At 55.1% G+C, this 1577-nt stretch overlaps 1 protein-coding gene across 2 annotated transcripts in view; it reads left to right on the forward strand.

Annotated features, from left to right (window-relative positions):
* IRF8 (interferon regulatory factor 8) overlaps nt 1-1577 on the forward strand; it is a 20461-nt gene that overhangs the window by 16312 nt on the left and 2572 nt on the right. For both annotated transcript variants that reach the window (XM_010850835.1, XM_010850836.1), the window contains one exon: nt 1204-1484. In XM_010850835.1, the coding sequence (XP_010849137.1) occupies nt 1204-1484 (281 nt within the window). The remainder of the gene's footprint in view (nt 1-1203; nt 1485-1577) is intronic.

Consider the following 1577-nt stretch of genomic DNA (forward strand, 5'->3'; position numbering starts at 1 on the left):
GCCCCAGGCCCATCGGTAGTGTGTGTGTGGCTCTTGTAGCAGATGCTGGGTGTTACTGAGTCCTATGACAATAGAGGTCCTTCTGGGGAAGGGGTGGTCCCTAGGATCTGATGCTCTGTTCACTCCCACCGCAGAGGTGCCCCAACATTAGTCACTTGAGGCCCCACCTTTGCCATCGGTTCTCACATCAGGGTGTTGCCTAGACTACTGTCAATGTCTTGCGTTTTCTGTCAGTCTCACTTTTACAATTTAAACTTAAGTGGAGACCATCCATCGTTGCCTGTAAAACAGAACCAGTTGTGCTTGCTCTCAGTAGGAAGGCGAGGCCACAGCAGGTTCAGGGGAGCCCAGACCCTGCGCCATCCGCCCCCACGGCTCACGGCCTCTGTCTGGTCTGAGGGAGGTGGGCGGCATTGTTAAGACTCATCAGCATTGCACTGGGGTTTTCTTCCTGAGGTGACCAGACACTGAGAGTGTGTGGAAAGTGGGATAACCTTTTCATTTATTAAATGCTGTTTCCACTCCTCCCCCCACGGTAATCTTATGTGTGGCACATTTTGGGAAACATTGCCTTAAATTGAGTACTTTTCAGACTTCTTCCCAAGAATAGGTTCGGATGAAAGGTTTGAGATTCTTAATTGGAAATTCAGGCAACCCCAAAGCGACTGTGAATTTGCCAGGAAACAGATTACATCTTTGCTTTCCCTAACCTGGAAATCACATCTAGCGTTTCCTTTCATTATGAATGTGGGCAGTGCTGTGTGTGTGTACATATGTATGTACATTTATATATATGTACATACATGGGTACACGTCGTAGTCCAACATTGCATGCTGTGGTATGTCAATGCTGTAGCAGTGCCTGTGAGGTGGAGCTGTTTTCCTAAGAAATTAACACGGCTGACCCTCAGCTGTGACTTGTAAATTACAGCAGTTGAGAGACAGAAGTGGGGTGGGGATACCACAGTGAATATTACTACTTTGACTCACTGGCTTCCTTGGTGATGCTCGGTATTTATTCATGCTTATAAAAACGTTATTTCTAGAAGGGGTGCGTGAAGTTCCCCAGAAAGTGAGGAGGCCCCAGGTGCAGAGGGCCACCCCCTCCCACCCTCCCGGGAAGGCAGGCTCGGGACAGGTGGGCACAGCAGGGATAGTGCCCCCGCCCCGCCGCGGCCCCTGACTGTCCCCGTCTCCCCACAGCCTTCTCCCAGATGGTCATCAGCTTCTACTACGGGGGCAAGCTGGTGGGCCAGACTACCACCACGTGCCCCGAGGGCTGCCGCCTGTCGCTGGGTCAGCCTGGCCTGCCGGGTGGGAAGCTGTACGGGCCGGAGGGCCTGGAGCTGGTGCGCTTCCCACCGGCTGACGCCATCCCCAGCGAGCGGCAGCGGCAGGTGACGCGGAAGCTGTTCGGGCACCTGGAGCGCGGCGTCCTCCTGCACAGCAGCAGGCAGGGCGTGCTGGTCAAGCGGCTGTGCCAGGGCCGCGTGTTCTACAGCGGGAACGCCGCGCCGCCCGCGACCGGCCCAACAGCTGGAGCGCGACGAGGTGGTCAGGGTCTTCGACACCAGCCA

This window comes from Bison bison, unplaced genomic scaffold (genome assembly GCF_000754665.1).
Source record: "Bison bison bison isolate TAMUID 2011002044 unplaced genomic scaffold, Bison_UMD1.0 scf7180017864295, whole genome shotgun sequence".
Classification (NCBI taxonomy): Eukaryota; Metazoa; Chordata; class Mammalia; order Artiodactyla; family Bovidae; genus Bison; species Bison bison.